This window comes from Vombatus ursinus, unplaced genomic scaffold (genome assembly GCF_900497805.2).
Source record: "Vombatus ursinus unplaced genomic scaffold, bare-nosed wombat genome assembly UNPS02014779.1, whole genome shotgun sequence".
NCBI classification, from domain to species: domain Eukaryota; kingdom Metazoa; phylum Chordata; class Mammalia; order Diprotodontia; family Vombatidae; genus Vombatus; species Vombatus ursinus.
In genome coordinates, this window is record NW_020954557.1 from 13,449,451 (window position 1) to 13,472,633 (window position 23,183).

Consider the following 23,183-nt stretch of genomic DNA (forward strand, 5'->3'; position numbering starts at 1 on the left):
TGGGTATGGGTGTATGTGTATGTGTGTGTTAACCCTCTTTTGCTTGATTCATGTTGTACCTACTTCTCCCATTTCTTCCTCCATGTTTGTTTGCTGTTAATCTTTCTTTATAATTGCTGGAATAAAAATTATAGAGTTGGGATTCCATTTGACCTACCATGTTGTCATCTTAGCTGAAAAACAGAGAAATGAAAGGGACATTCAGTAATGAGCCCCTCACTAGGCTACAAAAGTTCCAAAAGGCTATTACTACTGCTCAAGCAGTTCTTGAATTTGGGAACCTCCATGTAATTCAAATGGAAAGAGGTATTTGATGTGTCCCAAAAGTCTTAGTGCAATTTTAAGTTTTAATTACTTCAGAAATATAAATGCTGCAAATTTACCAAGACCATCATTTCATCATTTCAGAGCTTAATTATTTTAAATTATTTAAACTCATTTAGTTTTGTGAATTTTCAATTTAAAAATTGTGTATGCTTCAAAACTTTGTTCTTTAGTGATCTTAAGGCTAGTATTACAAATGTGGTCTAGTCATTTAGCAGCAGATGAAAGGTTTTTGTTGTTGTTCAGTCATTTCAGTCATGTTGGACTCTTTGTGAACCCATGTAGGGTTTTCTTGGTGAAGATACTGGAGTGGTATGCCATTTCCTTCTCCAGCTCATTTTACAGATGAGCAATTGAGGCAAACAGGGTTAAATAACTTGCCCAGGATCATATAACTAGTACATGTCTGAGACCAGATTTGAACTCAGGAAGAGTAGTCTTCTTGACTTCAGGCCCAGTACTCAATCTACTGCACCACCTAGCTGCCCCTTGAAAAGTTTTACAAAGTTTGAAAATCTACTGGAACAATATATAGCACAAAACTGTGATTATGTTGAATTTTAATAAGAAATATGTTAATATTTTAAATATTTAAATAATTAACCTTTCAATTTTTAAAAAGTGTGTAGCGTTTATACTCCTGAAGTCATTAAGTCCTAAAATTGAATCAAGATATCCTGTATTAGAAATTCCATTTACCTGTTTCCTTTTTTACTTGTACTAATGGCTTGTTCTTCCCTCCATCCACTTGGTTGTTACTATCTTTTGTTTCCTTAGATTACCTTGTATTTACTTATTTGTGTATGTTATTTATTCCTCCCCTCCCTATTTCAGCAAAATATAAGATTCTGAGGCAACTGGGTGTGGCAGTAGATTGCACACAAGATCTGGAGTCAGGAAGATCTGAGTTCAAGGTCTCAGACACTTGCTAGTTGTGTGACCTTGGGCACATCACTAACTTTTCTCTGTCTCAATTTCCTCAATTGTACGTATTTCTCAGGGTTGTTGCAAAGATTAAATGGGATAATATTTGTAAAGTGCTTAGCACAGTGCCTGATACATAGTAGAGACAATAAATACTTATTTCCTTCTTTCCTTCCTTCCTTCCTTCCTTCCTTCCTTCCTTCCTTCCTTCCTTCCTTCCTTCCTTCCTTCTTCCCTCTCTTCCTTCTTCCCTCCCACCTTCCCTTCCTTCCTTCCTATACATACCATTGAGAAATATGATCCGTAGCTTTTAAAAATATAATTCTTTTGATCCTGACCATCACAGATCTATTATAAATGTCTCTGTATGTATCTTCTCTAGTGTGGCATCATTAGCAGAGTGCTAGATTTGAGTTAGCAAGTCCAGGTTTAAATCCCATTTCTGACATTGCCTAACTTTATGACCATGGACAAATCACATAACTCCCATGTTTAATTTCCTTCTTCTGTAAAATGGAAATAATAACACTTCCGTTCTAGGGTTGTTGTGAAGCTCAAATAAGATAATATACATGAAGTGCTTTGGAAATTTTACATTTCTTTCCCATTCACCATTCCCCTGTCCCCCACTGCTAGCTCCTTCCCAGTAAGACTATTTTCCATCTATTTTTGTCTGTATCTTATATGTACATAGTTGTTTGCATCTTGTTTCGTCCATTCAGTAAGGGACATATTTTTCTCTTTCTTTGTATCAGTGCTTGTTGACTGACTGACTAAATGTCAATGTATTATTAATGTGCAAAAGTTTACTTTTTTTTTTCAGCTGGACAGCTTATAAAAAATAAATTTCAATCTTTGATATGTAGTCTAGCCCCAGTCTACTTCAGATCCTACTCTTTACTCTTCTGTATAAAACAAACTGGTCTACAATGTCCCTCTGATATGTAGTGTAACTCTTCCTTTGCTCTTCCTGCTCTTCCTGCTTAGACTGCCCTTCCCATCTTTCCACTTCTCCAAATGGTATCCTTTTTTTGAGATCCAGTTTCAGTCCCACCTTCTCCATAAAGTCTTTCTTTTCTGCCCCAGCCTTCAGGGATCACTTCCTTCTCTGAACATTTTCTTGTCTGTATCACTCATGCAAAATAAGCTATCTTTTATTATATGTTATCTTGAGACATACACTCCCAAATCTCCCCAACTAGATCATAAGACCCTTGAGAATAGGGACTGAGTCACATGGCTTTTTGTGTTCCCATTACCTGGTACCTCTTATAGGTGCTTGATAAATGTTGGTTAACGATGCTAGCTCAGACTCTGCTTCTCTTCTAGGAAGCCGTGCAAGTATTGATTAAGCACTCAGCTGATGTCAATGCTCGGGACAAGAACTGGCAGACTCCTCTCCATGTAGCTGCCGCAAATAAAGCTGTTAAGTGTGCAGAAGTCATCATCCCACTGCTAAGCAGCGTCAACGTTTCTGACAGAGGCGGGCGGACAGCCTTACACCATGCGGCTCTGAATGGCCATGTGGAGGTGGGTGGGCAGCAAGTCACAAGGAGTGCAAATGTTCACCCCGTACTCTCTCTTTGCCTATTGTGGAGATACGTATCGTGATTGAGAATGACATAATAGAATAATTTTAGACAAAGAAATGTCCTAGGTTACCATTTTTATTTTTACATTTAGATAATGGTGAATTGAAATAGTATGATCTCACAATACTTTCTCTCGAAATGAGAGAAAGTAGGCTGGCAGTGTATGTGGCCAGGCTCTTTTCATTGCCTACCAGATTTTTAATGTGCATTCCAGAACTCTTGACCGTATAATCTTTCTGCCTTCTTTGGATCCAAGGCCCTTATCTCCATTTGGATGTTGATACTACAGGTCCTTTATAGCAGAAATACTTATTTTTTTGTGTTGTGAATCCCTTTAGTAGTCTGATGAGCTCTATGGACCTCTTCTCAGAATAACATTTTTAAATGAATAAAATAAATTGCACAAGATTACAAAAGAAATTAATTTCATTGAAATACAGTTACAAAAATATTTTTAAAACTAAGTTCATGGACCCCAGGCTAAGGAGCCCTGCACAATAGGAAGACAGTCTGTCACAGAGTACATGTTTGATTTTATTCTTGCTTGGCTTTTTCAGATGGTCAATTTGCTCTTGGCTAAAGGAGCAAACATCAATGCATTTGACAAGAAGGACAGGAGAGCTCTTCACTGGGCAGCATATATGGGTAAGGACTGTTAGGATTAAAGGGAAGTGCTCACAAAATTGAACTGGATATATTCACCTGCAGAGAAGCTTTTTCAGACCCTCCCTGAGTATTTACCTATTCTAGCTCTGGTTTCCAGGCCAGTACAGCTTCTGTCCAAAGATCTGAGACTACTATGAATGCTACATTTTGGGCAGGGGCAGGGGTACTCTGGTGATTGGCTTCCCCTAAAGAGAAAGGATGAGTCTAAGGAACATGCTATTTCAAAATTGCATGGCCTAGTTGGAAGTTTGCATAAAATGTATGTGCTATACCAGGAAATAGAAGTGAAATAGTATTTAAAAAAAGAGAGAAAGGAAAGAAGGATAAAAAAAAAGTAGGGAAGAAGGAAGGAAAGAAAGACAGACAGAAACAAAGAAAGAAAGAAAGAAAGAAAAAGACATTGACTGGCCTGCAAAAACAAGGGCTCAAACTCTAGTTTGACAATATTTTGACTACTCTTACTTATTGTGGCTTTTTACTTGAGAGACAATATATTGTAATAGAAGGATCCCTGGACTTGAAGTTAGGTGAGACTTGGTCTGCCATTAAGACTACTGAGACTCAATTCCCTGAGCTATAAAATGGAGATAAATAACTATCACAGCTTTATTCTAAGGACAGCACTTTCTAAACCTTAAAGTGCTTTTAAAATATGAACTAGTATTATGTGTTATTGACTACATAGGTTAAAGAACTAATTTGAATTGAATGACTATGTAACTTGGAAGAAGAGTTGTATTATCATGTCCTCTATTCAAGGTGAAATTTTTGTATGCAGTTCCTAACTCTGTCTTCTCGGAGGAAGAAATCCCACTCCTTGGTATTGAGGGGAAGGGATGGTTTTCTCTCCCCCCCCTTTTGTGTCATTGGCAAAAATGACTAGATGGAAAATTTCTTCAGGGCAAGCCTAAAGGAGATAAGAGGTAGACTTCTATACAAATCCAATTCACAAGCTAGTCAATACATCACCCTTGTGATGTTATTGGTCCTCTTTGAGAATGAAGGATAAACAACAACAAACAGCATTAGATTTGGGTGTCTGGGTTTGACCAAGTACCTCCAGTTAAAATTTTAGAGTGAATCATCTTTGTAATCATGATTGCTAGTCACTTATTTTCACTCTCAAAGCAGCAGTATTTCTTTCCACTAGTAACAAGACTTCTAGTATTTACCAAAGTGATATCTATTCCTGTCTAGTGCTTAGAAAACAGATAGAAAGATGAATAGTTTTCAAGAGTATTTAGTCAGATCAAAATGAGACTTACCTAGAAATCTGGCTTTACTTAATCCAATTTGGTTGCTAGATAAGTAATGTGGGAATAATAACTTTAAAGCACAGCGTCACCATTCTTGAACTTGAAAAATTCCAAAAAATTTACCTTTGAAAATCCTAAGGAAAAATAAAGATAAGAAATTTCTGAGAAAAAATTTCAGGTAACTAGACTTCTTTTTTTTTTTGTATTCTGTTATTAGTAGAAAGAGACAAATTATAAGAAAATAAACCAAAAATCACAGATAATTTTAAATAATTATCATTTAAAGCCAATGTCTAGATTGTATCCTGGCATCGGCTTTTGCTCAGCCTAATTTCCCAAATCATCTATATCTACTTGATAAGGAGTGATATTAATGTCATACAAGAAGGATGCATGATTTTATGAGTGTAGGGAACTCCTGGTGTGACAAGACAGGTCCCATTACCAGATTGTGACCCACCTGTGATATAGTGGATAAGTCCTAGAAAACTGACTGAGGCACCTAGAGGTTAAGTAACTTATCATTCCTAGGCTACATGGCCAATAAGTGTCAGAGGATGCGTATGAATCCAGTTCTTTCTTCTTGATTCCGAACTTTGAATCCTATTCATAAGACCACCTATATTTTTATATTTAAGGTATTGTATAACGATCATTGATGCTCAGTATGATGACCTTGAGGCACTGAAAGGTCTTTGGCCATCAAAAAATGCATTTAACACAGTGCACATAGTAGGAGCTTAAGAAATGTTTATTGATTGAGTGATTGATTGAAAATTAAATTCACTTTACTGTCCATTAAGGCATGAGAATGGACACATTTAATATTTAAATTTTTAGTATTAGTATTTTAAAAATTAGTATTTAGTATTTAAAATTAGTATTTAAATTAGTATTTTAAAAAAACTATTTTGTTTCTGCACAGCAGGTAGGGATAAGGATAGGGGCTAGATCTGTGATTTCATTGATGTGAGGAACTCCATTTACCTATTCATGTCAAGACTTTCTCTACAACTCACAGAGTTACAGTGAGCACTGAGATGGTAAGTGACTTTCTGCTATGAAACAGAAAGAAATTCAAAAGGAAACAGAGAAGCAGGGCAACTTTGAAAGTAACACGTTGCATTTTTTTAATATACTTTAAAAAAACTCAAGCTGTATGAACTTAAGTTCATAAAGATTTGCATTTTCACATAATCCTTTTTTCCTGTTCTATTTTGTACGTGGAGTTATTTGGGGTTTGGTTTTGATGTTTGTAACATTCAAGATTCTAAATTCAGAAAACTAAATAATCATAATCATAATGCTTTCTGCCACTTTATCTTTTTAAAGGCCACCTGGAAGTGGTGGCACTGCTTATTAACCATGGTGCCGAAGTCACATGCAAGGACAAGAAAGGTTACACCCCACTGCATGCTGCAGCCTCCAACGGACAAGTAAATGTGGTTAAACACCTCCTCAATCTAGGGGTGGAGGTAAGATGGACCATGGATGACTCATAGATGGATGACTGTGTTCATGTTTCATTGTTGTTGTTGTTGTTGTTGTTATAGCACTTACACAGCATATTTGCATTTTAATTCAGGGGTCAACATCTCATAGTCTTGTTTTCATTCTTCTTCAATTCAGTAGAAGGGCAAAAGATGGCCTTGCCAGGTAGTGAAAAATCAAAAAGATGCTGACCTTTACTATCCTGGGAGACACAGAGATGCTGAAACAGAAATCACATGCAGGGATGAAAGGATTTACCCTTAGGGTTCTAGCACTAGACATTTATCACTAGACAGGTCATCACAGGTCTCCCAGTCCAATTCATTCATGTGAGGAGGAAGAGGAAGCCAGAAAAGTGAAATGACTTGTCCCGGGTCACATAAGGAAGTGAGGGGCAGAACTGAGATTTGAACTTGGATCTTCTGAATCCAAGTCCAACCCTCATTATTAATGGGTATAAGACTAGAGGAATAGCATGCACTTGTGGATCCTTGAAATATGGTCAAATATTTAGGAGTTATATTTATAATTTAGGCTTGCAGTGACTGCTCGTCATTCTACTTTGACTAGGGTACCTGGAAGGAGTACTCATTTAATTAATAATCTTCTTGATTGTCACTCTTTCCTATGAGTTGAACATGGTTTGAATAAAATTACTGGGACCCTTCTCCTCTGGTCTTTTAAATCTTGGTTTCTAAGCATGAGAGAACACTAGAGGTTTTAGGATCATAGGATTTAGAGCTGAAAGGTACCTGAGAGATTATTTATCCAACTCTCATTATATAGATAAGGAAATTGAGGCGCAGAGATTAAATGACAGGTAGTATGAGGCAAGACTGGGATTTTAATCCAGAGCCTCTGCCTTCAAATCTAGTGCCCTTTCCCAACTATACCACAGTTTCTTTTGTTGAAATGAGAGAATGATAAGACTGGAGCCAGTCAGAGCACTTCCACCTACATCGTCTCCCACCCCTATGCTTCCTTAGCTCAGGAGAAGAGACAGGAGACCAGTATTATGAAAGCAGCAGGAAAGGTCTCTTAGCTTCCCTACTTCAGGCAGGGTTGTGGGCTATGTCTCTGCCCTCTGCTCCTAGATGAAGACTTGGCGTGAAATGATTCAGAATAACAGCTGAAAGCTGCTCTTGGACACCACTTTCTCTTTGAAGCCTTAGCTATCTTCCTATTGTGTTCCTCCTGTTCACTAAACACATTTCTTTATGCTCATTTCAACTCCACCCTTATTTTTACTATCACCTTTCTCTAGATTTTTCTTCTATTATATCACCATCCTCTCTTTTTAATACGTAACTTTGACTTAAAACCTTTGTTGCCATACAGGCTTTTGAAAATCCCCTCAAATAGGGGGCATGGTAAAAAGTGTTCCAGACTTGGAGTTCAAATTCCATCTCTGTTACTTATGCACCTGTCCGACTTTGGTCAAGTCATTTAACGTCTTTGGACCTCAGTTGCTTGATCTGTAAAATAAAAAGGGTTAAATTAGATAATCTTCCAGCCCTCAATCTTATAATTCTTCAATTCTTGAAATAATAACTCACACCTTTATAATAAGGACACATTTATATAGTGTTTTAAGGTTTATAAAGTTCTTTATTGTAAATAACTCTGTGGGGTGGGTACCATTTATATTATCCCCATTTCCAGATGAGTAAATAGTTCAGAGAGGTTAAGGAACTTACCCATGGTCACTCAGAGCTGCTAAGTGTGAAAGCTAGTCTGGAAGTGTCTTGATGTCAAGCCTAGTGCAGTTGCTATCACACTATCTCCTGTTCCTGAAAAATGTCCACTTCATGTTGCAGAAACTGTTAGTACTACATATTCATACATGGTAATGAGGTAATATAGTAAATAATATCTATGAAAAATGACCCCTTCCCATATGTTGGCAAGCTCCTTTTTTATCTCATTTGCTTTATTTTGATCTTTAATTTTATATTGTAAGCATTTCCAGGGTAGGGGCTGTATCTTTTCATCATAAATTTTATACCACCCCCAGTACGGTGTCAAGTGCTGAGTAGGTACTGAATAATATACATTGATTAATTGGAGTCACCTTCCTGTTGCTACCGAAATCCCATTATTCATTATGAAAGGGAGTAAATTGGCCTCAATAATTGTAATTGCCCCCTGTTGGTCTCATTTGCAGATTGATGAAATCAATGTCTATGGAAATACGGCACTTCACATCGCCTGTTATAATGGACAAGATGCTGTAGTCAATGAGCTGATTGATTATGGTGCCAATGTGAACCAGCCTAATACCAGTGGATTCACCCCTCTGCACTTTGCTGCTGCCTCTACTCACGGTGCTCTCTGTCTGGAACTGTTAGTGAACAATGGGGCAGATGTGAATGTCCAGGTGAGCTTCACCTCCCAGGAGAATATTTGGTAATTGGTAGCTATTGGTTTTTAGACTTTCTAGATGCTGCCCATCTATTCTGTGAGCCTTCCTAAATGCAAAATTGATTACTCTAAATACCATATTACTTAGATTGGGAGGTTTTGTGTTGATTTAAATAATAACTCTGAGCCTTAAAGTTTAAAATGTGACATTGTCTGGCACTGTCATGCTGAAGGTAAACTGATCTTGGTTGGGGGGGAGGGGTCTGTCTGTTGTTTTGTTGTTCTTGTTCATCCTTCTTCTTGAGGGTGATGTATTGACTGGAATGTGATTTGGATTTAAGTGAGAGAGAGCTTCCACCTTCAGTCTCTCCTCCAGAATCATCAAAGTCCTATGGTAAGACAAAAATCAAGCCTACTGGGCAATTGCCCCAGGATGCAGTTAGTGACCTTGGCCTTTTTAAATGAAGGTCCTTCCCAGATCTCAGTTTGTCTGTGACCACGCCCATTCAATGTCTGTGGGCTAGGTAAGAATTGAGAAAAGAGATGGACCAATTTACCATCACAAAAATATCAGTCTGGGAGGGGAAGGCCCTCATTCTAAGCCATCATAATGTAAACAATGTGCCACTTAAGGCTGTACTTCATTTCTGCCCAGTGTCTATTCTCAGTGTACCCTGAGTTTCTGGAATGTTGAATCAACCCAGAGTATGTCATTAAATTGAATACTGAGCTTACTTGACAGATAAGAGAATTAGAGTGATAAATTGGACTGCTATTGCTCTTTCAAGGGTCTCTGGACTAGACTGAGGCTGGATGCCCTCAAATACTTCAGGGGCCTCTCCCCCTCACTGAAGCTAACTCTACATTGGGTTTCAAAACCATAGCATCAGCCCACAGTGCCATCAAGTAGTATTGGTATTGAGTTTTTGCCTTGCCCCCACAATGCTTAGGGGTATGTGTGTGTGTGTGTATGTGTGTGTGTGTGTGTGTGTGTGTGCACTCACGCACCAGATTGTGATAGCATTCATTTCTTCATTATGTTGTGGCATCAGGGTGCTGGGAACCCCAAAATGCACGGGTACAAGGAATGGCTCTGCTTTGAAAGAATTAGACAACTCAAGCCTTCCAGTCCAAGTAGAGAGTTTATTTTTAACATCAGTACAAGTGGGCCAGACTCTTAGTGAGTTTGCACATTTGATATTTTTATAGGGAAAAAAGATCACAGAAAGATTTGGATGGGATTAAGGAGTGGCAAATAGCATAGGGTGGTCCGGAGGTAACTGAGAAAGAAGGTTTGGGCTGGGTTGGAGGTAACTAACAGAGAATGGAGGGTTGAGCTGGGTGAGGGAGGACATAATGAAAGGACAGTTGAAAGGATTATGCTGATACCTCAGGTGAATGCCAGCGATCTGGGTTCAGGGGCTGGGTTTCTGAAATTTGTGGGAAAGTTGAAAGGGGGGTGGGGGGAGTCCAAGATCCTGTGCCCCGATCATTACCATTTGTTTGTGAATCCTAAACTGTGGCAAAGATGCTGCATCTAAAATTCATTCTTGTGCTGGTTTAGGCTGTTTCCTTTACCCCACCCCATTAAGTGTTCCTTAAAGAGTGCTTATTTAATTTAGTTTAGTTTAATAATCCTCTTGATTTCCATTTTCTCTCATGAACTAACCATGATTTTAAATATGAGAGCTGTTATCTGGGGTCTGGATTTATCTTTATATGCTGTCATCATCATTGTTATTTTTATCTTTGAGAGCAGGGATTTTTTTTTTATTCTTTGTACTCCCCAGTGCCTGGTGTATAGAAGGTTTGTTGATTAATTACTTTCTTTACCAGACTTCTGATTTCATTATTATGGGAAGCTACTGAGGAATATGCTCAGCCAATGGAAATTAAAATCTTTTCTAAAACTTAGAACCCTATGAAGTTGCTGGAGGCACTGACATTAAATGACTTGCTCAAGGTCTCACAGTCAGTATGTATCAGAGGAGGAGGACTGAACGTAGGCCTTCCTGATTCTGAGGCCAATCTCTGTATATACTCCATTTTGCATCATGTATTATTTCAAGTAAACTTGTTTTTGAGCCAGTTTGGCCATTTTTCATTAGTGTCATTCCATGTCTGTGTTCCCTATCAACAGCTCAGACACTCAGGCCTCCTATCCCTATCCTATTTTAACTTTCAGGCCCTCATTTTAGCTCTTCTCTGTTGAAATACAGCCCAGAGAACTCATATAGTCTTCAAAAAGATTAGCATGTGCTATCAAGCTGCCAAATCCTGCTGGAATTTCCCAGGGTTATGGGTGGGAGAATCCTGGGAAATGTAGTTCATCTCCATCCATACTTTTGAGGTACACTGGAAAGCATTTAGCATTGGTGAAAGATGGAGCCAGATGGCTGATAAAAATTGGATGTAGGAGTTGAAATTTGAAACTGGGTCCAGTACCAGGTAGTTTTTTTTGGACTATTTTTTCAGAGTCATTGATCTTGAGTCCTTAGTGGATTGTTGTTTTGCCCAAAGCAAGGTGTCTGTGTTGAAAGTTATGTTGACTCAGTTATGCATTGTTCCCAACCCTGCCTATCAAAGAGTGTTTGGGGAGGCTCTGGTGGAGAAGGAGACACCAACTCTGCAGTTTTTGTATTACCTAGTCCTTTTCCCGTACCCCTACATGCAAATTGTCATGTTCTTGCTACCTTGGAGAGGAACTGAGATTCAAGGCCCAACCTTTTCCACTGAAGTGGACCTATTTGGATTGTCTTAAAGTTACCTATAAAAGCTGTCCCCACCTTGAAGCCCTTGCTGATCTTCGAAGATCAGCCCATCAGTGTGTTGCTACCTTGACATAATTATAATAAAATCCTTTTAATTCTCTTTGTCCTGAGTTTTGCCCTGTTAATCAGGGTGAAAGCCCAAATGAAGAATTTTCCTTTCTGGTTGCAGTGTTTACATGTACACTATAGTTATACCTCCTTCTCCTCAGTTGGGACAGAGTCTGTCAGGTGACCCAACTCTTATCCATATATTACCTGTTAGCATTGAAAGTTAGAAATGATCAGTTGAATGAGTCACAGCATTTAAATGATGATTGAGAAAAGGTAAGGATTGCAGTGTTGGTCATGTATCTTACAGTTCTTTTTGTCACCAATGTGGTATGGAATCTTGTCTCCTGAATCGTCAACATTTGATCATATTGTATTAGAAGAAGTGACTAGTTTCTAGTAACCCAATGTATGGTCTGATATAACTTACAAATAGAAGAAGCATAATAAATTTTAAAGTGGTTTTACTTCAATATCTTCCCTCTGACAATTCTGTAAAGAGTAAACCTCTCAGCCTGATATTTAAGGCCCTCTACAATATGGCTCCAATTTATCTTTCCAAGATTGCAACCTTCTACCTTTTACCTTCAAGATCTACCTTCTCTCTCTCTCTCTCTCTCTCTCTCTCTCTCTCTGTTATCCATGTCCTTCCATAAATGCTCCACAAGATGCAAGGTAGCCATCAGAAAACAGCTGTCCCTCCTTGTGCCGGCCGTGCCGTGCACTCTCCTCCTATAAGGAGCAGGCTGCCAAGGTCATACTTACCAGTCTTCGGTGCCCACCCGGATAAACACAGAGACGAGCCGATCAGGAGGTGCAAGTACTCGAGCTTTATTCAGAGGCCATCACAGCAAGGCCAAGCAGGAAGGCCAGAGCAAGAGAGCAGGAGCAAAAGAGAGCGAGCTCTGATCTCTACTGTTCCTTAAGTACCTACTTAGCCCCTCCTCTTCAGCCCGCCTACATTGATTGTAGGATCAGATACCGGAACGGGATGTCTGGGTTTAGCGCACCAAGGGAGAGGAAGTGGCGCAGGAGTCTAGGACCGGATACAGGAAGGAGACGTTTGGGGTTAGTGCATAGACAAAGGGAAAATACGTGACCCAGGAAGTCAGGCCCAGATACCGGGAGGAGGCGTCTGGGGTCAGTGCTACACAAAGGGAAAGTACATGACCCAGGAAGTCAGGAAGGAGACGTCTGGGGTTGACGTTGTACCTAGGGAGGGGACTAGACAAAGGGAACTCATTCTCTGCCGTCCCACTCCCACGTGGCACAGCCCCCTGCCTCAGGAGCACGTGCTCCAGCTACTTCCTTGTATCCTGTTCCTTCCCCAGCTTATCACAGCTCCACATAGCACTGCCCACTGCCTCAGGAGCGTGAGCTCCGGTTACTTCTCCGTATCCAGTTCCCATCCCAGTTCACCACAACTCCGCCTAGCACAGCCCCTGCCTCGGGAGCGTGAGCTCTGGTTATTTCCTAATATCTTGTTCCTACCCCATCTTGCCACAAACTTCACGTGGCAGTAGTCAACACCAGACAATCCCTCACACCTCCTGTTACCCCAACTAATGTTTTCTTTGAGCATATCCTAAGGGTCACCTGCTCGGGTTCAATGGTGTATAACATAAAGAGAAGACTGAAGTAATGGACATGAAATAAGCTTGGCATTGAAGATGGATACACCATCCCTATGACAGTTGGAAGTAATTTGTCCTAGCCACACGTGCCTCATCTTTTCTTCTTTTTCCTTCCTTTCATTCTGTCAGTGTTCATTAGTACCTTCACCAAAATCCAAACACTACAAGGCAAAAGAAGCAATGATAAAGGAGAGGAGATATTTACTGTCATTGAAGTAGGGCAGACTTTGTAAGCTATACGTCTTAGACTATAAATTGCACTATGACTTCAATTTATATAAATGCTGCTCAGTAAACAGTGGTGCCTTGGCTTATGGGATATCAGCCACATTAGGCACTTCTTCTAGAGATGAGATTTAAAATACATTCATACTGTTTGAATGTTCCTTTTGCATAAAAACAAACTCTTTATGCTATATTTTAAATTTAAAAGAAAATACCATTTAGAGCAAAATTTAGAGAAATAATGATGCCTAAGCATAAATTTGTGTCTTTGATGCTTATTTTTACCAATATTTCCTCAGAGGAAGCATGGTTTAGTGGAAAGATCTCTGAGCTTAGGGTCACAGGAGACCTGGATTCGAATCCTACCACTGACTCTTACTACCTGTATGACCTTTAGCACTTATGTGGTCATAAGAGCATAGACATAGAGCTGGAAGAGACCTTAGAGAGAATTAAATCCAGCCTCGTTTTATAGAAGACCAAACCACAGCCCAGAAAAATTAAAGGATTTGTTCAGGGTCACATGGATAGTAAATATTAAAGCCAGGATTAGAATTTAGATTCTACTGTCTCCAATCCCTTGCTTCCTACCATATCACACTGCTATGTGAACTTAAGTATTTTGAGAAATTTTTTCAGAAAACTTATCTGTTTTGAGGATTTCTAAGATTAGAATATGCTAAGGAAAAATCTACCAGTATTTCCAACTTTGCTTTAGTTTGTTCAGTTAATTTTCATAGGTTCCATTATAGTACCACCTTTAACATCAGTAATAATAATAATAATAATGATAATAATAATAGCTAGCACTTTTATAGCACTTTAAGGTTTGCAAAGCTCTTTACAAATAGTATCTCATTTTATTCTCACAACCCTGCAAAGTAGGTGATATTATTAACTTCATTTTACAGATGAGGAAACTGAGAGTAAGGTCACACAGCTACTATCTAAGGCAGGATTTGAACTCTCCTCTTCCTAACTTCAGATACATCACTCTATCCACTACATCTCTTAAGTCTTGCTTTGGAGCAAGCACCACTAAGACCTAAAAGAAATAGTAAGATGCAAAAGCCCTATGAAATCTCAGGAGAAAAGGTACCCTAATATTCAATGTGTTATTATTACAATAATCACTACTGTTACTACTACGATGAATAATGGGTCTGACTTGAAATTTAGGTACCATAAGGGAGTCTGAAGACCACCTAATCAATCCTATACCTGAACAACAATTCAATCTACAACATACCTAGCAAGTGATCCTCTAGCATTTGCCTGTAGTCCTGTAGTCGGAGGGAATCCCTTTACCTTCTGATCCTTCCATTTTTAGCCTTCTGTTATTGTTAGGAAGTTGTTTTTTTCACCAAGCCTAAATATGTTCCTTTGCAATTTCTCTTTATTGTACCTTGGCCCTCTGGGACCAATATTTTATTTGAAAGTTTTACTAAAGTTACTTGTTCATGACTAATTTACAAATTCTGTCCATAATCTGTGGTTTGGTCTCATCAGGTCAGAGTATTTCCCTTGACTGACTAGTTAAGAGATAGATGGCTATCATTTCTGAGTATTACATAAATTCAAACTCCATTACTGTGTAGCCTCAAAAAAGGTACACAGCTGCCAAATGGCTTTCATATGTTGATTCTGTGATTTCCAATGAGGCCAGCAAAATAAGGGCCTCTCATTTAAAACATTGAAAAAAAATACTGCTTTTCGGGAGTGTTGAATTTTATTAAATGGGAGTAGGTCCCAGGTCAGTTGTTAAATGTGACGATGATTTATGGCAAGTGAGTTAGCCTCTGTTCAGACAGGACCCCACAAGTAAACATATCATTTGTCTTTTTTTCCCCCATGTACTGTAGAATAGATGGTAAGCAAAAACTTGAAGGGTACCTTCTTCTTTAGGTCACTTTAGGAGATGTTTTGTGATAAGTAGCACCAACTAAAAGATTTGAAGTCAAATTGCAGATTCTGCCTTCATCTCCAACCTTGAGTAAATCATTTACTCCTCTGAAAGCTTTAGCTATAAAATGGGAAATGTTATGTTTCTGGCAGTCTAATAGGATAAGGTTTTAACAAAAGGCCAAGTATTTAATATTAAACAATTGCTTGGGAGTTCTCATAGAAAAATCTTTCTCCTTCATAATTATCTTTAGTCTCTTGTGACAAAGCATTTAATGTTAAGCTTTTGGATGAAATTGTGTGTGATATCATTTCCTCAGTTATATTGCTAGGGATGTTAGATGACACTGATTTATGAGCAAATTATCTTTTCTCTCCCTTTTTTAAAGAGTAAGGATGGAAAGAGTCCACTGCACATGACAGCTGTCCATGGAAGGTTCACACGATCACAAACCCTCATTCAGAATGGTAAGAGAAGATCTTCTGTGTCCCTCTTTCTGATTTTGGTTTCCAGTCATTTAAAAGTCAGAGGTGATCGTTGTGCTGGTATTTTGCTTTTCATTGTTTTTGAGGATTGTTTAAATGGCTATTGAAGGCTCCTTTCCAAAAATGTCAAGTTAATTAGTATAATTATGAATGTAATTATGAGAAACCTGAAGTTTCTGTTAAATTTCTTCTCTAAGGTAAAGAGGTCTAAGTGCTTTGAGATTGTAAAGCATGAACTTACATTCTCATGGCCCTCTACTGCCCACTTTAAAATAATAAAATTAAGTCATACACATTTATTGATAATGTTTAACTTATTTACAGACATTGGAATTAAACGTAGTCCTCTGCCCTTAATTTATGATAATCTTATTTAGGCAAACAAAGGGAGAAATTGTAAGAGATTCAGAGGAAGGCAAATCAGAAAATCCAGTAAATTTCTATGTAGTTTATCTCAGCAGTAACTCTCCTTTCCATGCCCATTATAGACAACATAGTTTAAGTCCTCATCTCATCTAGGTTATTTTAACAACTTCTTAACTGGTTTTCCTCATTCCAGTTTATTCCCTCTCCATTCTGTCTTCCGTGCTGGTGCTAGAGTAATCCTCCAAGTCCATCACCCTGACCATATCATTCCTAGACTCAAAGACCTTCAGTGGCTCCCCATTGTCTACTAAATAAAGTATAAACTGATACTAGCATTCAAATCCCTCCACAATCCGGCTCCTACCTAGAATTCTAGTCTTATCTCGTATTATTTCCCTTCACCCCAATTGAAACAGTCTGTCCTACTCTCTCCTGTATTCATAGCTTTGCTCGTGCTGCCCTCTATGCTTATGTCTGGAATGATCTCCCATTCTAGTTTTTGTTTCTCTTTTCTGTATATGTTATTTCTGTAATAAAGTTACATTTCATTTTTAGTGGAGTTTCAGAATTCAGTCTTCATTAATTCAAACATTTTCCTCCCCTTTGTTTCTTTTTTTCCTGAAAATAAGTCTAAAATAGTAAAGTTTTATTATAGTTATCATGAATATAGTTTCTAGAAATAAAATTTTTTAATCTGTAAATATATTTTGGCCCAACGAATACATATTAATGTCATTCTTCTTCTCTCCTTCAGCTGTTTCCAATATCTTTTTCTTTTATCTAGAACTCCTAGTATGGAAACTCCCTCTCCTACTACAGATCAGCAATTTATCTCTAACTTACAGTGTTAAAGAATTTCTTGAAACACAAGAGTTTGCGATTTGCCTTTGTGTGTCACAGAAGGAATTGAATGAACATCAATAAAAAAAAATAGGAAGGAGATATCTGTTAAATTTCTCACTTAACATACCATCTTGATTTTTTTTCTGATTATAAAATGGAACATTCATTTTCTTAGTTGCCTTAATAGCATTCCTTCCCTTATTCAAGTAAAAGCCAATTTGAATGAATGAATGGAAAAACTCTTAATTCAAAGTTGTAGTTAGTTAAGCTATTTTTGTCATGAATGTAAAACAATAACCAGGTTTTGTTGATTTCTTTTCATTTAATTATATTAAACCAAAATTACAAATCCTTGTCCATTCAGGAGTCAATTTGTAATTTAATTTATAAATATATCTATATTTATTTTTATATATTTATTAATTTATTGATTTATCAGTTTAGATATTTCACCTTGTAGTCACATTTGTAGTTTTACATATAACATAGTTATATATAATAAGTATATGTAATAGTAATTTTATTTACTACTATTAGTTCAATGAAGATACAGATTTTGTTTAGTATTGATGCTGTCTCCTATAATTGTATTTGTGTGCTGGAAGTCTCAGGGAATCACAGAGTTGTGGAGACATATGGGAGTTCAGGAAGAGCTGGACGGGGACCGACAGAAAGCAAGGGAGAGGGAAGTCTGAGATTGTAGATAGCAGGCAGCATCCATATATACATGCATAATTTCATTTACCTTTCTGGGCTCCAGTGTCCCAAATTGTTCTTTGTTCCCTTGTGCCCCACATTTAAAGAAACTATTAAAAAGTCTCTAAAAAAAGCCTCTCCCCCACCAAGATGTTATTTGTTAGCAGAGAGAACCCTGAGGCACTTGATATAGTTAAATAAAAAAAGTAAACAATGCTCTTTCTGTTCACCATCACAAGAGGTTGCCATTTAAACATAATTCAGATTTAATAAGTGATTTTGATGTCCTGCCAGGTTCATTAAAGTAGGATTTTGCTAAATCAGTTTCCAAGTTTCCTGTAGCTTTACCCTTATTTATAGTAGTAAATAGCTGGTCACCATAATTTGGATACAAACCTTTTCACATACTTTCAAATTATGAAGACTATAAAGCTCCTTATACTTTTCTAGGAAGCCCACCTCTTCTGATGTATTCTCATTATTCCTGTATTCCCTAGTCAGAATTATTTTTTTTTTGTGACTTGTGATTTTACATTCATAACTGGCCCATTTCCCTCCCTTTCCCCACCATGTACACACATACACATGTTGTTTCTCATATTCCTCTTAAATTGTGAATAGGGATATGGCAGTTAGACACCTAAAAGATCTTATTACCTTTTTTTTTTTTAACAACTATGACTCAGGTTAGCTTTTGTTGATGAACAGAATTTCTGAATCATGTTGCCTTATATTCCATTCTGATCTTTGGATATTTTTTCAACCAAATTTACATAAAGCTTTTCATTCTTGATCTTATGTTTTCTTCTTATGTTCCTCCATTTCTTTCTATTGTTGTGAGTATCCAGTAAGCCACTACATCATTCTCTCAGTTTGGCACTAGGTCTTCCTTTGGAATGATGCTAACATTTTAGCATCACTTGCACCCAGCCCCATCTCTTCCCTACAGCTATTTAATTGGCCCATCAGGTTTCCAAGTAGTGAAAATTAAGGGAAAGTACACTAGTAGGCCATTTGTTAGCTCCCATAATCCTATGATCATGCCATCTTGCAACACTCAACTGTAGTCCTTTTTCCTCACTATTGTCTAGCGTCTCTCAAGACCAGTTAGCTTAGAAGCTTTAAGATTAGCCCTAAGGATATGAGTTCAGATAGTCCTAGGAGGCTGTTCCAATAGGACCATCTCTAGACAACTGAAAAGTGGGTGAAATTTTTCTTTAATATCTCCAATCTTCTCTCTCATAATTAGTTCCTTTATCCTTTTCTATTACCACCCCCAAAATGAATTTTCAGCTGAGATGTTCTTCTTTCTATAAAAATCTGATTTACAAGAAAGGATTTAATGTTATTTAAGTCGATGTTCTTGCCCTCTGTGCAACAAAGGACCTTTTCCTCCTTAAAGAAATTTTAAGCATCAGTGAACAGGCCAGGAGGTGGAATACATTTTTGCCCTATGCAGGCCTTCATCTGCAGTGCTGATTTTAAGGTTCAGTTCAGATCTAGAGTTCCACCTTGAGACTAAGCCCTATCAGGCTAGGTGTGCTTAAGGATTTCCAGGCAGGTTGTTGGGTTCTAACTTCTTTTTAAAAATTCCCAGAAGATTCCAGGCTGGTGTAGCCTCTCCAAGAACCATCCCCAAAGGGATCAAAGTGAATCTCTTTTTCTGAGCATTCTCTACACTTCTTCGATTAATGTAAAATTATCTATCTAAATGTAAAATAGATGTCACTGCTGCTGTGCTGTCTTGAGGGGCCCTTGGTCCCACTCTGGCATGATCTGGCAACTGAAACTGATGTAGATGCCGTGACCAAAAGACACCTTTTACATACTATACTATCCTGTGAGAGACCTAGGCTTGGGTTATTAACCTTACTTTTGAAAAAAGATTAAATGAAATTTTATAATGGTTGCTGAACAGTCACCTGCATCTACAATGAAATTTGGACATATCTCTACTTGGCATTTAAAAATTACTGAGGAGAGACATTGTTTATCTTTTCTTTCCTTCCTGTTTTGGCTCCCTTCCAAGAAGACTACATATGTCAGTACCCCACACCGTCACCCTTTATGGGACCCAACTCTCCCCTGGTCCATCTGCAACTTGTACAAATCAGCACGGTTGGATCATTGTGAGGGATGGCAAATGGGTTTTCCTCACCATGGTCTGGATCCTACCCATTCCCATTCATAGGAACATCAGAAAAACTTGGCCAGAGAATACAGTCCTTTCTCCAAGCCCTGAAAGCCATTAAGTTACTTCATGCTGGCCAGTGATACATAAATTTAGGACAAAGTAGCCAGGCAACTACTGAACAGTGTCCTATTTCTCTCTTTTAATTTTACTGTGGCTATTGGACTGGTAAATAACCCTTTCCTGTTTCTTAGAGTAAATATTTTACTAGTTACTTTCATTAAAAACACCGATAAAGTAGTATTCCCTCTCAAATACTCTACATTCCAGCCAAAATGGTCTATGTGAAAATATCTGATGTTCTCACTGCTGGGCCTTTGGACAGGATGTCCCCCCATGTCCAGCATACTCTTCCTCTTCCTCTTCCCATCTTAGAACCCTTAGCTCACTTATATGTGATCAATTGGTTCTACCACTTATTACCTGTGTGACCATAGGCAAATCATCTAAATTCTCTGGGTTTCAGGTCCCTTATCCATTAAATGAAGGGAGGGACAATGGGCATCTGAGGTCCCATTGAGCCCCAGATCTGTAATTCTATGCAACAATGACTTTCACTGATACAGCACTTTAAGAGAGGCCGAGTGATAGTGGGGAAAACCATTGAGCTTTGGAGTCAGAAGACCTGGCTTCAAATCCTGTCTTGGACACTCTCTACCTATTTAATCTTTCCAAAGTCACGTTTCTCCTTGTTCTTCAGTTTCTTCATCTGTAAAATAAGGAGTTTGGACCAGAACAGGGGTGGGGAATCTGTGGCCTTGAGGCCGCATGTGGCCCTCTAGGTCCTCAAGTGTGGCCCTTTGACTGAATCCAAACTTCACAGAACAAATCCCCTTAATAAAAGGATCTGTTCTGTAGAACTTGGACTCATTCAAAGGGCCACACCCAAGGACATAGAAGGTCACAGGTTCCCTACCCCTGTACTAGAAGTTCTCTGATGTTCTTTCCAGCTCTAAATCTATGACCCTATAAGTTGGATATATTATTCATCTACCTAGAAGGTCTTTAAAGTCAAGGACTATTTCACTTTAGGGTTTGTATCCCTAGCATCCAGCAAATTGTTGTTGAAGCCCTGTCTGACTCTTCGTGACCCCATTTGGGGTTGTATTGGCCGAGATACTGGAGTGGTACCATTTCCTTCTCCAGCTCATTTTACAGATGAGGAGGTGAGGCAAACAGGTTTAAGTAACTTACCCAGGGTCACACAGTTAGTAAGTAACTGAGGCCAGATTTGAACTCGGAAAGATGAGTCTTCCTGGTTTCCAGCTTAGTGCTCTATCCACTGCGCCACCTAGCTGGCTTTAGAAAGTAGTAATCATTTAATAAATGCTTGTGGGTTGATTAATTGGAAAGTGAAATGATAAAAACACCTCTTATTTTTTCCAGTCATCGATGGAAACATTGAACTCAATATTTAATTACATATGATGCTATCCCATGCTCTTTTGTCAGAGCCCAATACTATCTTATTTGATGCAGAAACCAAGTTGGGACAAAGAAATCTAAGAAAATCTGAGGCTTTATTTTATTTAGAAGTTTTGGCTTCTAGATTCTTAAAACTATGCCTAACAGGTTACAAAAGTTCATGAAATGTTTTTTTCACAGAGGGTTTAAAAATAAATTAGGCTTTGGAAGGAAGATTGGAGAGCTGATGTTGGAATTACTCATTCTGACTTTGTTTGACCTTTTGGTGTGGAATGCCTGTGAGGCAAGTAATTAAGATGACCCCTCTTGTTTGTTCAATAAAACTCTAATTTTAGATGAATAATTTAGATAATGTTACATAAATTATTTTTCCTGCTATTACATGGACTATGACACTCTGTAGTTTACATGCTATGCATATTGAAAAAATCCAGTATTTGTTTTTATTCAACCAATTATTAAGCATTTAACTTTCTCTTCCAGTGAAGATTAAATATATTAATTTGCATTTCAATCAGGTTTCAAAGGTTTGCAATTGAATGTTCCAAGGATTTTTTAAACAAACAGAATTTTAATTTATAAAATGTTTCATAGTATGAAACATATTCCTTACTTTTAATCATAAAAAGGTTTTTTTTAATATTTGCCCTAATTTTTCATCACTTAGCTTCAGAAGGAGAAATAAGCATCTGTGAAAGAGAAAATTAATTTAAATTTTTCCAAGTTTCAAAGTGGCCTTGAAAACATTAGTAATTATAGTAGCATTAAAAATTTTTGCCTTTTTTTTCCTTAGCAATCCACCCTCAGAAATATTCAGTTTTACTTTCCTACACACCCTTACAGTTATCTGAAAGTGTATTAACAATTGAGCCCTGAAGTCTCTGTAGCGTGGCCTTACGGAACTTGACTGAGCACAAAGAGATGTGTGCACGTGCATTGTGTGGGGAAAGGGAGGGATGAGGAGTAGTTGTTCATAAGGCTGGGATAAGGGTTCCTGTCTTCCTTTGTAAGTCTTAGAATCTGGCAACCAGCGAAATAGAGCTCTATCACTTTCTGTGTTTTTTTTTTAAACTCTTTAAAATTAAACTCTTTACTAATTATTTAAAGAATTTTAGCATTGTCTTGTTTTAAAGCTAGGTAATCCTTTGGCTAAGTGTGGTCCTACAACTGTCCTGTTACCAGTTAAAAAGATCCCTGGACTTTATTGATTGGGTTAACCCATCCCCATTTACCCAGATATGGTTCTATGGTACCCATGATTGGTAGGTGAAGGCCTATTTCTAGAGCTGCCCTTTAGGATACATAAAAGCAGCTACTTCTAAATTCAATCTAAGAATTCTAAGTCTGCTTCTAAGTCTTTGGAAGAGCAGAAAAAAAATTATATTTACAACATATAAAAATAAAGATTTATGGGAAAATAAAAATATGTGGTGTTCCAGCCATTTGTAATTTTATATCATACATAGGAATTAGAAAGGATATATACAAACTAAAATAGTTCAAAATTTTTTAACTAAAATAGTTTTTCAAATAGTCCTTTCCATACCTTAAATGTGGCATGTTTTTTGGCTGGCAGCAAACGAACAGATTTCACAATTATACAGTAACAGACATCCTTCTCAAGTCTTCCTCAAATGCTTCATTGTGGTATAGAGCTGACCATAGGCTCTTGAAGGCTGTCTCAGCAGACCCCAAGTGCTGGCAGGTTCTTCTGTGCTAGGCCAAGTTCACTTAAATTCCTGACAACAGACTGTGTCTGCCGTCCAAGTGCCAGCCTCATTGAGTACAAAGAGGCCTATCTCCAGTAGACAGACACTAGGCAATGAATTCTTTGGCTACAACTTGTAAAATAAAGAGAAATAAAAAATAGCTGCCAAGCCTATGCAACCTTGTTATATTTCTGAAATGATAATAACAGTGCAGCAGTAAAAGAGGCAGATGTGTATGTTTTTTCACCTGGAGAGCTGGTTGCCAAACATTTA

At 37.9% G+C, this 23,183-nt stretch overlaps 1 protein-coding gene across 4 annotated transcripts in view; it reads left to right on the forward strand.

Annotated features, from left to right (window-relative positions):
* The window catches only part of ANKRD44 (ankyrin repeat domain 44), a 373,934-nt gene that overhangs the window by 223,494 nt on the left and 127,257 nt on the right, over positions 1 to 23,183 (forward strand). For all 4 annotated transcript variants that reach the window (XM_027865874.1, XM_027865875.1, XM_027865872.1 and 1 more), the window contains exons 5-9: positions 2,578 to 2,778; positions 3,398 to 3,485; positions 6,095 to 6,237; positions 8,418 to 8,630; positions 15,584 to 15,662. In XM_027865874.1, coding sequence (XP_027721675.1) covers positions 2,578 to 2,778; positions 3,398 to 3,485; positions 6,095 to 6,237; positions 8,418 to 8,630; positions 15,584 to 15,662 — 724 coding nt within the window. The remainder of the gene's footprint in view (positions 1 to 2,577; positions 2,779 to 3,397; positions 3,486 to 6,094; positions 6,238 to 8,417; positions 8,631 to 15,583; positions 15,663 to 23,183) is intronic.